Source organism: Notamacropus eugenii, chromosome 5 (genome assembly GCF_028372415.1).
Source record: "Notamacropus eugenii isolate mMacEug1 chromosome 5, mMacEug1.pri_v2, whole genome shotgun sequence".
Taxonomy (NCBI): Eukaryota; Metazoa; Chordata; class Mammalia; order Diprotodontia; family Macropodidae; genus Notamacropus; species Notamacropus eugenii.
This window is the reverse complement of record NC_092876.1, coordinates 4803640-4816910: the sequence shown is the minus strand read 5'-3', so window position 1 is coordinate 4816910 and position 13271 is coordinate 4803640. Positions and strand designations below refer to the sequence as shown.

Here is a 13271-nt window from a genome sequence, read left to right as displayed (position 1 = left end):
CTACAGAGTGGGTGTGGCTGGCCTGGTGGGCGGGGCTACATAGCAGGTCAGGCCAGGCCCCGCCTCCCTTCAGTTTCCCAGCCCCAGGACTGCTACAGGTTAAACGTTACAGGAGTGCCAGAGGGAGGAGCCGAAGCCAGGCCGGCCACCTGGCCCAGCGGGTGTCCCGTGGGGCTGCTGGGGAAGCCAGTGAGTGGGGAAAGAGACCCGGGTGGAGAGGATGGTGATGATAATGAGGAGAACCAGCTTCATGGCACTTTCAGCTTTGCAAAACATGTTGCAAATATTGTCTCATTCGATGCGGTAACTCTGGGAGGTAAGGGCTACTGTCATGCCCGTTTCATAGATGAGGAAACTGAGGCTTTCAGAGAAGCCAAGTCCTTTGCCCAGGACCACACAGCTGGTAAGTGGCAAGACTGGAATTTAGGCCACCCTGATTCCACACTTGGTGCCCTAACCTACCGCACCATCTAGCAGCCTTCCTTTTAAGAGGAGAGGTGAGAGGGGTAGGATGAGGGGCAATGGAAGGTCAAAGTCTCACTTGGAAGATCTCGAAGCCAGCGATGTCCAAGATGCCCAGGAAAGAGGCCCCCTGGCGAGGACTTCGGTCCAGAGCACGGTTGAGTCGGAGCACAAGCCAGCGAAACAGGCGCTCGTAGGTGGCTTTGGCCAGGGCTTCCAAGGCAAAGTCAGCCTGTGTGCAACAGAGGGCCCAGAAGGGTTGGAGGCAGGATGGAATCAGGGGCCATAACCGGGCTGTGACCACAGGCAAGGAGCTATCAGAGGGACCCTGAGCCACACGGGTCCTGAGAGACCTTTTGGGCCACCCCCAACCCCAACCTGGAGAGGACCCCTCAGTCACAGGCAGTGAGGGGGACCAAGACAGATTGCTGAGAGAGGGACAGAGAGGGGGAGAGATGGGACAGAGACCGAGTGGAGGACAATGAGGGGTTAGAGAGAAGAAAGACATTCTCAGAGGGCATTTGTTAGACCCCTAGCTGAACAGGAATCTCCTCCCACAACACCCCTCACAAGGGCTCAGTCTCTGGGCAGCCCATTCCATGATGGGACGGCTCTTACTAGGGAGGAAATTCTTCCTCACCCTGAACAGAAATCAGCTCTTGTCCCCTACACACTGCCTCCCTCCAGTTCCCCCAGACAGCCCTTCTCCAGCCTTCCCCCTCTGCACACCCAGGTCAGTACCTGCTCCTTGGTCTGAGCCTTCTGCACATAGTCACGACCAACCTTGATGCGGGGGGAGAGCAGAGCTCGGGAAAAATCGGTCACCCCCAAACCCAGCAGACGGCAGAGTTTCTGGGCCGCTATTAGGGAGGAAGAAAGGAGTGGGTTAAGGTCTTGATGCTTCTTGGAAGAAAATGGATGGAGAGAAACCTTTCATGACTATGCCTAAGAGTAGAATTTCCTCTTTTTTTTTTGCCTAGAATTTTTTTTAATGTATCTTTTTAAAAAATAGAGCCCCTTGGTTTATCCGTAACCTCCCCCACCGCCACAAGGATTTTGAAAAGAGAGAGTGAGCCGTTCAGCCAAGCAAGCAGCTACCACACCAAAGGACGGGGACGTTATCTCCTTTACTACGACCTTCTCTGTGCTCATCATGCAGCATTTCAGCAAATACGTTCTTTCCACTGACACTATCACCGCCATCACTTTCTAGTTTCTCACACTTCCCTCTTCACTGGTTCTCAGATGCCTTCCTATGCTTTTCCAATTTTCTCCTACCTGTAATTTCTTGTGGTGCTATTATTATTGAACCACACTCATGTGCCCCAATGAGGTTAGCCAGTTTAGGGGAAGAATCATTAACCAAAGGACAGAGGAGATTGCAAGGGATGAGGGATCATCTCAATCACAGGAAATTAAAAAAGCTTTTGGACAAACAAAATCAATGCAACCAGGATACGGGCCACTCTAGTGTGGAAAAAAATTGCATAAAATCTCTCTGATAAAGGCCTCAGACAGAGAATTTATAAACCATAGAAGACCAAGAGTCATTCCCCAACAGGTCCAAGAATATGAACAGTTTCTCAAAAGAAGAATTGCTATTATCAACCACAGGAAAGAGATTGCCCCCAAATCACTGGTAATGACAGAAGTCCATCTCAAAATAATTGTGAGGTTTCATTTCACACTCAGCGAACTGGCAAAGGGGACAAAAGATGGGAAATAGGCAAAGTTGGAAGGGTTGAAGAAAGACAGGGATGCAAGTACATAGTTGGTGGACCTGTAGATTGGTCCAATCATTCTGCCCAAAGCGCCCTACCTTCTGCTCTTCCCTGGGTACTCCCCAGGTCAGCCATACTGAGGCTCCGTGAACATGACTGGCACTCTGTCCCCAGCTGGAGGCCTCTGCACTAGCTTTTCCTCTGGCCTGGAGCTCTCACCTCCCAGCCTCCAACTTTGAGTATCCCTGGCTTCCCTCAAGTCTAGAAGGCTTTCATGGTCTTTGAAATTGCTTGTGATGTCTCCTTTATGCAACCTTCCACCTACTCTATATTATAATTTTTGTCTCTCTTGATAAAAGGAAAGCTTCCCAAAACTGGGCACAGAGACGGGGCACTTGTTGGTTGGCTAAAGCATCTCTACTCTTTGACACTCAAACTCTCAAGGCAGCCAACGACAAAATGAAAAGTGCCATAAATACCAAAAGATTCCCAGCAGCACTTCTGGTAGTAGCCAAGGAATCAAAGAGAAGTCTAATTCTGACTCTGACCCTAATGGGGAAAGGCTAAACAAAAGGGCACATGATTGAGTGTTACCTAGTTGTACCCAAAGGATGACAAACATGAGGAATTCAGGGAAACATGGGAAAATGCTTAGGAGCTGATATAGTCTGTACAAGTATGCAGGACTAGATAAACACTCTAGATGAGGAAAGTAGTGCAAAGAAAACAGAAAGCACACCAAACGCCAGCACCCAAGCTTTGCCCCGAGGAGCTGAGCAAATTCAGGAAATGCAGCTCCCTCTTCCACTGGAGAAGTGGGGCCAGCGGATGTTGTGCCCATCTCTGGGGTCAAGGCATCTCTTGGCTTTGCCCCAACCATTTTTGGGGTTCAAAGGAAGTGGGAGGGGTCTGTTCAAACACTGATGCACTGTGTGAGTCAAAGGACTGAAAAACCTGTCCAAAGGGACTGAGCATCTTGGTTTTTTGAAATGCATAGGGTTGTCATGGGGAAAGCCTTTTGGGCATTTTGTAAACGCTGAGACGAGGGAAGCTGTCATGCTGCTCGCTACTCTTATTATCCCACATTTTTATCAAGGACTTGGATAAAGTTGTAGTTGGCCAGATTGCCAGATGTGTGGATCTCTCTCTCACACACACACACACACACACACACACACGCACAAACACACCTGTGCAAGCATTCGAACTGGCAGCTGGGAGGTGGCCCAGGGGCTACCTAGGTATAGCTAAATGTACCAAATTAGAGATTATCTCTTAAAAATTTCAAGTGACAGGATGCTCACCACCCCCAAAGGCATCTACTTTGGGACGTCAGAGTCCAAGTGATCTCATAAACCAGCCCCTAGACCCTCATCCCAGTCACTGTTCCCTGGCAGCTTCCTGGGTTAGGCACAGCAGAGGGAGGCCTGGAAACTCTTGCTCTGGGGCTACCTGTGTTGTCCGGCATTGTGGCCTGGTCTGAATGTCGCTCTTTCTTCAGGGAGATGTTTCCAAACTGGAGAACAGCAGACACCACTCGTAACATGGCTGTGGGAGTTGGGAGAGAGAGGAGCTGAGCAGCGTGTCTCCTGGTCAGGTCCTCTCCAGTTCTGCCCTGCCTGAAAGGACATCTCTCTGCCCAGTAAGTTGACTCCTCACACCTTCCTGAAGGAGTCTTTGGTGGGGACTCCTCACCATCCCCTTACCCCAAGTGCAGGTGCCCTCCTAGACCCTGTCCTGAGTCCTTGCCTTTGGTGAGCAGGGGCTAACTCTTCCTTGTGCACATCAAATGTATGAGGATAAATCAGGCTCTGGAGTCCTGTGGGCTGTCACTGGCCTCTGCCTCTCTCTCTAGCTTCATGCCAGGCCCAGCAGCCCTTAGGCACCACTGCCTCCCAGGTCTGACCCCAGGCCCCCTCATTCCTTCTGACTACCACAGGGTGGCCCAAGCCCTGGCCCAAGCTGTTGGTCCCCATCCTCCCCCGCTCCCCATAGGCTGAGTCAGGTCTTGAGGAGCTCAGACTGGAATGCCAAGTGTCTTTCCTCAGGTAGTGAAGAGCCCTCTGGACCGGAGGGGGGGGGAGCATTCCAAAGCCTTGTTCTTTGGCTGGCCACACCCTGACCTCCTGGGGTGGGGGACAGGCAGGCACCAGCCCCATTGGCCTGTCGCCACCAGCATTCAGCCCCCACCACCATCCTCCGGGTTCTGCCTGAAGCCTGCCTCCCAAGGCAGCCCAAGTACTTGGGCTCAGCAGCCATCTAGGTTTATTCTGAGCCTCTGCAGGGGGGTATCGTTTCACCTAGCTAACATCCAGTTAGCCAAGCTTCAGCCTGTGCAGCCTCCTCACCCCCAGACATTAGGACCCACCCCTTGCCCTCCTCACCCTGTGGCAGCCTCCTCTTTGCTGATTCCCCCAGGAGTTAGTGTGTCCCCCAGCCCCCTGCCGTCTGGGTCTTGGGCACATCTATGTGGGATGTGGGCTCCTGGAGGGCAAGGCTGCCTCACTTTTAGATGTGTCCCCTCTGCCTGGCATGCAGTAGGGACTTACTAAATGTTCCTTGGCTGCTGCTGGTGCTGCCCCCCCTACCCCTAGTCTAACAAAAGAAGCCTACTTCTCCCACACAGTCCAGATCATCCCCTCTCCCTGCCCTGAGCCATTCAAATGAAATGGCCCTGCTCCCCTGAGTCCCCCTGAAGTTGTAGTGCTAAGGACTGAGCCACCCTGGGGCTGCAGATGTGGTCCAGCCCTGGCACAGGGAGCTCACCCTCCAGTTTCTGTCTGACCCTCCTCCATTAAGGCAGCTTTACAATCAGGGTGGCTATTTTGGAGCCACTGACACATAATTGAGTTTATGGTCCACTAAGACCTCCAGAGTTCTCCACATGACTAGCAGTCTAGCTGAGCCTCCTCCATTTCCAGGCTCCTTAGCAGCCTTTTTGTAAAAGCCACTTTTGATCCCATCTGTCAGCTTGCTTGGTTAATAGTCATAATTGTTTTTATAGGAACATCACCCCAGGCTCTGCATGTGGAAACCAGTCTGTCTGTAGGTGGACTTCTGAGACTTTGGAGGCCCATGAGGCTGAAGGGCAGGAGACCTGGGCCAGCTTCTAAAGCCAGAGGAAGAGCTAGAGGCATGGGCCAAGGGCCCGCTCTGGACTCCCAAGGAAAGAGTGCTGCATCTGGGAGGTGACAGAGGAAGACGTCCTCATCAAGGTCCTAGGGCAGGGCCCAGCTAGCGACACTGTGACCAGAAATGAGCCAGTAACATCTGGGCCTCTGCTCACTTACGAAAACAGCCCTATCGGCCTCACAGAAAGACCAAGAAAGTCAATTTTAGAAATGGATGGAAGAGCTCAGGCCTGGGAGAGCCAAAGAAGCCTGAGCTGCTGTGATGGAGTCTCTCTTTGCCTCAGTTTACCCATTGGTAAGATGAGGGCCCAGACAAGTTCCTCTAAGAGCTGGCCTTTCCAGTTCTAACAGCTGCTCTACACCCCCCAAGATCTGCCATGGAGTCGACTGAATTTGTGTTTGTTGATTAACTAATGGCTCCAAGCCCAGCTTGGTTCAGGGGAGCCCTGCAGGTCACTGGCCAGTGTGGGCCTTGAACTGGGTCCCTGGCTGGGGTCCTCTCCCTGCGTGTTTCACCCTTCTTTCCAAGGGCAGGTCAGGGCACTGTGGGAAATGTGACTAATTTGAAGCTACCAGACAGGTGGGAAACCCTGGGTCAGACCTCACTCCCTTCCTGCTTCCAGTCGCCCCACCTGGGGACATGCCCGGGAGATGGTCTGGAAGCCAGCACCCAGCTCAGGCCCCAGGCCTACTCACAGACAATCTCATCATGGGTGAAACCCAGGACACGCAGGGATTCCAGGGTCTCATGGAAGAGTTCACGCTCCTGGCCTGGGGACGATGCTGGGCCATTGGTGAGGAAGCGGTACTCGGAGCATGGCTGGAGGAGGAGGTCCTCTATGGTAGAAGGGAGAGGAACTTGGGAGGGGGCCCCAGGAAAGAGCTTTTGGCCTCTCCCATCCCACCCGCTCTGGGGTCCTGGAAGACTGGAGAGGGGGAAGAAAGAGAATCATGGGATCAGAGGACAGAGAAGGTGGGAGGCATGGAGGGAGGGAGGGAGGGGCCTTAGGGTGGAGAATGATCCTATGGCCACTAGCCCTTTGATTTTATGGGGGCCACCTGATGCCTCCAGAGTGGTGGGGAGGGGGAGCCCACAGACCTTTCAGCTGCTCTCCAGCTCCCCCAAGGAGCTGGTAGAAGATGTGAAAGCTACACTCATCCTTGGCCTGCCGAATGGCCCGGGATTTCTCCAGCAAATCTGTGGTGAGGGCAGTCAAGGAGCCAGGCCACAATGCCCTTGCCCAAGCAATGCCCTGGAGCAGCCCTTCTCCAGTCCCCTCCAGATGCCCTCCCACCATTGCCTCTACCGCTGCCTCCCCAGCCAACCCCTACTGCCCCCCAGTCCCTTCCAAATGCCCCCCCACCATTTCCCCCAGCCCCACTCTCTGCTGCTCCTTCCCTGTTCTCTCCCACAGTCCCCAGCCCCAAGGATACAGGTCTCAATGTTGGCCCCCACAATGTAACCGGCCACATCAAAGTTGATCCTGATGAATTTGCCCTAGGGCAGGAGAGAAGAGGAGACCATCCAGGCTTCTCTGACTGCCTCCCTTCTCTGGCTTCAGGAGACTCTTAGTGAGCCCCTAGGGCCTGCTGCCTCCTTTCCCAGGGACCCCCCCATGACTCCCAGGGACATCAGCTCCCAATTTGCCTGGTCTTGCATCCCCAGGGGCCCAGAAATCTGGAGCCTCCCACCCCCCAGGACCCCAGGGACAGTAGCCTCTGGCCTTCCTGGCCCTGGATCCCCAGGGGTCTCGGAGCCTCCCATCCCCCAGGTCCCCAGGCTTACGAAGCGAGATGAGTTGTCATTCTTGACTGTCTTGGCATTCCCAAAGGCCTCCAAGATGGGGTTGGCCTGAAGCAGCTGCCGTTCCAGCTCCCCCTGAAGAGCCAGGGACAGGGCTCAGCTGGCAGCATGAGCTGGGAGGGGGGAGGCTGCTGGGCCAGGGCCCAGTGCACTGTGGGAAGGGGCATGGGCAGAGGGAGGCCACTACTCACATAGGCCACCATGCTGGTAGGGATCTGGGGAATTCACAGGAAGGCAGGACACAGACCCAGCACACAGGAACACAGGACACGGCACATGGAACACGGGACAGACACATGGAGGGCCCCCAGAGTTAGTCACTGGTGCCTTAGGTCTCAGGAGCAGATCCCCCTCCTCATCCTGGCATTCAAGGCCTCCACTGGCTGTGGGGGTGCCTTTGGTTCATGTTCCCTCACTCAGGCCACTGGCCTGTCCACAGGCATCTTTGTTAGCCCCACTCACTGTGCCTCTTCCCAGAAGCCCCCAGGCTCCCGCTGCCTGGGGCTCTTCCTCTCCCCCAGTTCCAGACCCACTCAGCTTCAGGGCAGGGGGCAGAGATGTTGCCTTCCGGGGCCCCCTGAGTCCCAGCTCTCACTCAACCCCCAGAGGTGCTGCCTTCATGGCCTCCCTAGGGTCCCAGCCCTCAGTCATCTCCCAGAGGTGCTGCCTTTAGGGCACCCAGGGTCCCAGACTCTCACTTCCTACTCTTGGGGACCACAGGCCTATTCTTACAGCTCTCTGTGTGCTGAAAAGCTCCCTCTCCCCCGCCCATTTAAACAAATGAGGAAATCCAGGGAGGTCCAGAACTTTTTAGGGGCCCCACAGCTCCCTTCCCAGGGGCCCGGGAATGACAGACTGAGCAAGTGAAGAGGAAGAGTCCCTAGCTGAGGAGGCAGATCCCAGCAGCTCTGGGCCTCAGACACCCCTTCGGTTCTCACTGTTTTGGGGGCCTCTCCAAGGGGAAAACCCAGGGGGGCACTAACAAGTGGCTTTAAGGCCAAGCCCAGGGCTCCCTGTGGAGGCCCTCACTTACCCCATGTGAACCTCAGGGGATGGCAGGCAGAGGGCAGTGCAGGAACAGGCCCCAGGGAAGGCCCAAGCAGGACCTTGAGGTGGGGCGGAGCCAGCCGGAGGAGAGGAAAGGCTAAGGACCCTGGGCCTGAATGCACAGGCCGTGGGGAGGGGGTGGGGCTGGAGAAGAAGTAGCCTGGGCCAGGAGGGTGAGCCCAGAGAGACTTACCGGGGCGCCCTGCTCCCGCCGGCCCTTTGGGGATGAGGCCACGTGGGCCAGGTACTGAATGACTTTCTTCGTGTTTTCTGTCTTGCCAGCTCCAGACTCGCCCCTTGGGGAGAGGCAGCAAAGAAGGTCAGCTGGCCCCATGCCCCCTTCCCAAGCCATCCTGCCTCCCTTAGAGTCCAGAGGTGGGAGGGGAGTCACTCACGTGCAGAGGATGGATTGATCCTCCCGATCTGTAGGGGACAGAGACAGATGTCACTGAGATGCTGCTGCCCACAGGCCAGGCAGCTGAACCCCCTCCCCCAACACCTGGAGGCCAATCTCTGCCCTGCCTCAGTTATCCCTCTGTGAAACAGGGGCGCAGTAGAGAGCCTCTGGAGTCTTCTGTCCACATGGGGCACTATGGCTTCTAATGGGCCATAGTGTGGAAGACTCCCCTGTGTGGCCTGGTCAAGCTGCCCCTGAGGAAGGAGCCCCTGTACTGGAAAGGTTCCTGGTCGGGCAGTCTCCTCTGCTCTGCACTCACACATGCACGCATGCCACACTTAATACAGTACTCACACAAGCGTGTGTGCACACATGCATGCATATACACATACATGCATGCTCACACAGGAACACATCAGCTCAGGGACTCCTTGAAGCCAAGGGGCAGAGCTGGGATCTGAAGCCCTGAGCGAGTTTTTTCCTATGGCCCATTGTGGCCTCATGTAGTCCAGGTGGCCTGAGCCCAGCAGGGCAGAGTGGGCCAGGGCCTGTTCAAGCTCATACGGACTTTTCTGACATCATTTTTCTCCCATCTGGGAAGTGGCCTATCTTGGGGTCAGGATGACCCCAAGAGTGCTCACCATGACCCGAAGGTCAAAAGCTCAGCATGGGAAGGGACCATGGCCATGATGGTCTCCCCAAGGCCAGCTCTTCCTGTCTGACGGCCAGGCTCCCTGGGCAGTTTCTAGGCCCCCTCTCCCACCCCATCCTGGGGCAGACACCCAAGGAAGGCGAGGCCTCGCCCCAGATGATTCCCTGGGCCTGGGGACATGCAGTCTGGGAGCCGGCTGAGGCTCCCTTTGGGGGTGCCCCTCCAGCCACCTGACCTTGCAGCATGCTGCGGTAGGCTGCCTCGGTGACCGCGTACACATGAGGTGGGACCTCGTGGCGCTTCTTGCCCCGGTACATCTCCACAATGGCTTCTGTGTAGATGGGCAGTTGCTTGTAAGGGTTGATGACCACACAGAAGAGGCCTGAATATGTCTGCAGGGAGGGGACGAGTCACAGGGGGTCCTGCTCCCCAGGCTCCAGCCCCATGCCCCCCCCAGGCAGAACTGGGCTGTGGGTGGGAGGGAAGGGGCTGGGGGCACACAGCAGGAGGTTGATAATGCTTATGGAATGTACAAATGGGGACACATCCGGGCCTCGATCGTGGCTGGTGTTCATTAATGACAAACTGAGATTGGCCTGATCACACCCCCCAGACCCTGGAGACCAGTGTGGAGGGGGGAGGGGGAGGGGAGGAGCAGAGGAGAGGGGAGGAGGAGAAAGGGAGGGAGAAGGGGGTGATGGAGAGGGAGAAGTGGAGGAGAAGGGGGCAGGGGGAGGGGGCTGAGGGGCAGTGGTCATGGCAGCAGTGGCAGGCCTGGAGGGGAGAGCTGGAGGGAGGCTGATGCTCCTGCCAGAGCCAGAGCAACCGGTCGGGTGGGTGAGAGGGCCCCACCCTAAGCCTGGCACCCAGACCAATCTCACCATCCTCTCTTTTTGCTGCTCCCCCCCACCTCTCAATGCTTCTGGAGGGCGGGCCCGCCCACCCACATTCCCAGGCCAGGTAGCTCATGCTTAGTGGCGCCTCGGTGAGAGTGCCCCCCAAGCGCCAAGCCTGGTTAGCACTGGGCAGGGGGATTGGGAGGCCTGGAGCCACTGTGTCCCCATAAAGTCATTGCCAGATGGGCCCCAGGATGAGGAGCTGGGCAGCGAAGGTGGTTCTGTCTGCTGCCTCCTACACCATCCCCCCACTTGACAGAGCGAGAAACTGAGGCTGGTGTTGGGTGGGCTCCTTGGCCAAGGTCTCTCAGTGAGGCCCCACCTGCTCCTGGGCCAACACCCAAGGAAGCAGCCGGAATGTGAGCCTGGCAGGGACCAAAGGGCAAGCAGAGATGGCCACACCCAGGATCAAGGGATGGGAAGGGGGAGGGAAGCATGCCAGCCGGGGCCTCTGCCCCTCCTTCCCCAGAGGCTGTCCACAGACTCCTGGTAAAGGGATCCGTGGAGGGGAAGCTAAACATTTGAGGAGCTGGTCACTCAAGGCGTCATCTTGGCCACCTCTCTCTGGCCTCAGTTTTCCCATCTCCAAACCGAAGGGGCTGACTGGCAGAGATGTTGCTACTCTTTTTCCTGCCTGCTTTGAATCTCTCTTGGGCAAGGGCAGGTGAGGGAAGGGCCAGTGTTCTGACAGCTCCAAAGTGGCCCACTGAGGCAGGCCCTGAGAGGAAGATCACTCCCCCACTTTATGCAGGCACCAAATGAGGCCTTGAGATATGGGAGGCATCTTGGGAAGGGGCAGGGCTCAGGCACCCACCCTGGGAGCACAGAGGAGAGAGGGAGACTGAAGCCAGAAAGGATGTGCCTAGGGCACAAGAGGGAGCTGAGGATCAGGGAGGGACAGATTCTCCTGCTGGTCCTACAGAAAGCCAGCAGCAGAGTCCAGGATGGGTCAGCGCCTAGGTCAGAAGGGATGCCCATTTCTCTCAGAGGTCACTCTGCTCAACCCCCTCATTTGATGGGTGGGGAAACTGAGACCCAGAGCAGGGAATTCTGGGAGTTGACCCTGAATCCAGAGTCCCCAGTGAGAGGGATGGGGAGGAGACAGGAGGTCTACCACCCAAGGTCCCAATCCAGCAATCCCCTACGGGCTTGGCCTGGGGATGGCAGGCTGCCGAGGAGGCCACTTGGGGGGATAGCGTCCAGGGAAAGCTGAGAAGGCAGGAGTCTCACTCACATAGATGAGGCTGGAGTAGTATCTCTCCCGGAGGTTGTGCAGGACGGATGCTTCATTGAGGCAGGTGAGGTCAGCCATGTCTTCGGCCTTGCTGAACTTGGGGGGGTTCATGCGCTGCACCTGGTCCCTGGGTAGTCGTAGTCGGCGCCCACTCTCTGCCAGTTCCACCTCCACCTCCTCGGGGCCCTCATCTCGTAGGGCGGCCGCCTCAAAACCATGTAGCTCAGACGGCACCCACACCAGGCGCCGGGCAGCCCACTCCACCTGGGGGGCACCCATGCTGCTCACCAGCCCGGGGCCTGAGCGAGGGGTGAAGAGGAAAGGCTGGGCCGCCTCAGGCACTGTGCCTGCTGCCTTCCTCACCATACTGGCCGCAGCCATGGCCTGTGGGGGAGAGGGAGTAGTAAGGAGCCGAGCTTTGCTACCCCCTGACAATTTAGGAGCCTCCTGACCCTACCAAGGGGATGCCAAGGCCCAGAGCAGGCACTGGGGTCAGGGGGCAGGCGTCTGAACCAAAAGGACCCTCAGACAGAATGAGACTGCCAAGTGCCCTCTGTCACCTTCCCAAAGGGGGTACCAGGTCCAGAGAGACAGCTAGGACAGCACCAAGGGAAGCACCGGCCAGCCATGCCCATGGCACCAGTGCCGCCAGCCTCAGGACCTCCTGGGACCAGGACATCCTCCTTTTGGAGATGATGGCCCCCCATCAGCAACCTCCATCTCTGCACACATGTTCACTGATCTCCCACTGCCATCCTCCTCCCTGGCAGACACTGCCCACATTCCCAGCTCCAGTACCCAAACAGCCTCTATCCCCTTCCTGTGACTGGGATGCCCACCCTCCAGGAGCCATGGCCCCCCACCAGCAACCTCCATCTCTGCACACCTGCTCACTGGCCCCCCACTGCCACCCTCCTCCCCAGCAGATGCGGCTCACACGTTCCCAGCCCTAGGATCCTCTCGCCCCCCCAAGTTTGGGTGCCACTTCCAGTCCCAGCCCCATTAGGATCTCACGCCCCTAACTCTGCCGCTCCAAAGTTCCAGCCTGTGGCCCTCACACACAGGAGTCCCTGCCCCCCAGGCCTCAGTTTCCTTCTCTGTAAAAAGGGGATAATGCTCCTGGCCAACCCTCCCAGAGGTGAATCCCAAGTATTGAAGTCAAGGTGGCAATTATCACCATTATATCATCATTAGTTCGGCTCTCCCTTCTTACCTCTGGCCCCACCCCACCTCTGCACAGGTCGCCTGCCTCCCTCTTCCCCCCAGATCCCCCCTCTGGCTGCCCCCACGTCTCTCCAGGGCTCCCAGCAGCCCCGTCTGCTGCCCCGAGCTGCCCAGGGTTCACCTCAGTGTCCCTCACGGCCCCACTCAGTCTGCTCCTCCTCGCCTCCATCCTGCAAACTGTGATTCCTGGAACCCCAGGCAAGCAGGACACACCTCAGGGCCCAGGGCCTTTGACCAGGAAGACTTTGATTTTCCTCAGGATGCACCCTCCTCCCTTGGCCCCCCACCTCACCTAGTGACCCCTGCTTAGGATACAGGAGGGTGGAAGGGACGGCCCGCCCAGCCCCACCTGCTTTCACAGATGCCCAGGGCCTGGGCCACACCCCTGTCAGACCTTATTACTTGTTAGGTCACTGGGCAAAAGGTGGGAGCATATTTTGAGTCAGGACAGGTACAGGAGTCATCCCTTCCCATAAACCACCAGTCCCCAAGACTCAGCTACCCCCAATTCAAACATTCAGCCCCCTTCCTGAGCCCCTACCTCATACAACTGAGGCATCCAGCCCCCTCTCCCCAACACAGACCCATAAACCTCTGCCCACATTGTCTCAGGGAGCCCCTCTCAAGACTCCCAAGGCCTTGCAGAGCCAGATAGACAGCCAGGATTCACACTGTCATGGTGCCCTTTAATGCCCCCTCCTAC

The 13271-nt window shown here is 56.9% G+C and overlaps 1 protein-coding gene across 8 annotated transcripts in view; it reads right to left on the bottom strand.

Moving 5' to 3' along the window:
* The window catches only part of MYH14 (myosin heavy chain 14), a 39053-nt gene that overhangs the window by 22478 nt on the left and 3304 nt on the right, over positions 1-13271 (bottom strand). For 4 of the 8 annotated variants that reach the window (XM_072615895.1, XM_072615892.1, XM_072615894.1 and 1 more), the window contains exons 2-13: positions 11345-11728; positions 9450-9606; positions 8561-8588; positions 8359-8461; positions 7310-7333; positions 7101-7193; positions 6749-6812; positions 6414-6512; positions 6011-6151; positions 3636-3731; positions 1204-1322; positions 542-694 (exon numbers count right to left, since the gene is read on the bottom strand). In XM_072615895.1, coding sequence (XP_072471996.1) covers positions 542-694; positions 1204-1322; positions 3636-3731; positions 6011-6151; positions 6414-6512; positions 6749-6812; positions 7101-7193; positions 7310-7333; positions 8359-8461; positions 8561-8588; positions 9450-9606; positions 11345-11725 — 1458 coding nt within the window. In that variant the 5' untranslated portion in view covers positions 11726-11728. Of the gene's footprint in view, positions 1-541; positions 695-1203; positions 1323-3635; positions 3732-6010; positions 6152-6413; positions 6513-6748; positions 6813-7100; positions 7194-7309; positions 7334-8358; positions 8462-8560; positions 8589-9449; positions 9607-11344; positions 11729-12689; positions 12795-13109; positions 13188-13271 lie in introns of those variants that run through there. The other 4 variants (XM_072615889.1, XM_072615890.1, XM_072615891.1 and 1 more) reach the window with 4 other exon arrangements.